The sequence below is a fragment of the Austrofundulus limnaeus genome, unplaced genomic scaffold, assembly GCF_001266775.1.
Source record: "Austrofundulus limnaeus strain Quisiro unplaced genomic scaffold, Austrofundulus_limnaeus-1.0 Scaffold10, whole genome shotgun sequence".
NCBI lineage: Eukaryota > Metazoa > Chordata > Actinopteri > Cyprinodontiformes > Rivulidae > Austrofundulus > Austrofundulus limnaeus.
The window spans coordinates 2,552,659-2,553,917 of NW_013952412.1; the positions used below are offsets into that span (position 1 = coordinate 2,552,659).

The window sequence follows — 1,259 nt, forward strand, 5'->3', positions numbered from 1 at the left end:
TTTTTTTTTTTTTTTTTTTTTTTTTTTTGCAATTTTTAGCTTTTTTCCGCTTTTTCAGCAAAAATTTGGCTTCTGTTATTCTTCTGCTCTTTTCTACTTTTTTTGTTCTTTCTGCTAATTTTAGCTATTTATGGTCGAACAGTTGTTTTCTGCTATATACAGTACAGCTATTTTATCTTTTCACTTTTTTCTGCTCTTTCAACAACATTTTTACTCATTTTTTTCTGTTTTTTTGCAAAGGAAATTTTTTGTTTTGCTTCYTTTAGCTTTTCAAATTGAACTCACATTAACACTATTGTCGTTRAATATTTTCAGCTTAATTTCAGCAGYTTTCAGCAAGAAGCATTCACACTAGCATTTTTGTAGGAAATGCAATTTCTCTAGTTAAGGTTGGGATCTTTGGGGTCTAGAGTGGGATTTTTATTTTTTTACTTGTAGTTGGGCCATTGCCTATTGCTCTCTCCAAAAAGACACTGAGCTGTGCATCTGTGCGTCCCTCTGATGAAAGACACAAAAAACACTCAGTGTTCTGAGCTTCTCTGAATCCAACAAAGGTTTCCCAAGAAATCTCTCTCTTTGATCCAGACAATGGCCTAAATAGTGGAAAGAAGTCATTCAATGCCACAGGGATCACACAGACCATTGTCATGGAGTCCCGTCACCATTTTGTGGTGGTTAAACAAGTTGTGCCCGGTTAGGACTCCAACCAGTGTACTTTAAGTTAAGGCAAGAGCTTTCATTTCATCATAAAAAATCTAACTGTAGCTCAGAATGTGTTCACATTAAGCATTTTATTTGGTAAAAAATWATGTTTTTGTGGATAAGAGGAAGTAATTTTTTAACTAAAATAAATAACAGAGTTGTTCATACATTTCTCTGATGGAGTAATCCTGACAATGAAATGTTCAGTTTATAACAAAGCGCACAATTTAAAGCTGGATATGGTTTGGATTTTGTGTCATTCAGTTGTGTTGTGCTCAGTGCCGAATTTTGAGTTGGGTAATTAGGCACAAACCAGAAATAGTTGGAAAAAGTAAAACAAAAATAAAAACACATGGTTGTAAACGTAAAGGTTCAGCACAACAAAAAAGCAAACAGACCTTAGCAAAAAGCTACAAGGTTACCATTCTAATGACTATCTTTCAGATGATGATAAAATATAATTTATAGCTTTAAATGAGTCAGAGGTGAATCAGCAGGACACTCACTGGCGTTCTTCTTCTCCACTTCCAAAGGGATTGAACAGTGGGGGAGAGGCA

The 1,259-nt window shown here is 34.6% G+C and overlaps 1 protein-coding gene across 1 annotated transcript in view; it reads right to left on the reverse strand.

Moving 5' to 3' along the window:
• Nucleotides 1-1,259, reverse strand: part of cgref1 (cell growth regulator with EF-hand domain 1) — a gene marked incomplete at its 5' end in the record, with an annotated part of 3,329 nt that extends 2,070 nt beyond the window's left edge. Inside the window, 1 exon segment of the mRNA XM_014001808.1 lies at nucleotides 1,209-1,259. Coding sequence (XP_013857262.1) covers nucleotides 1,209-1,259 — 51 coding nt within the window.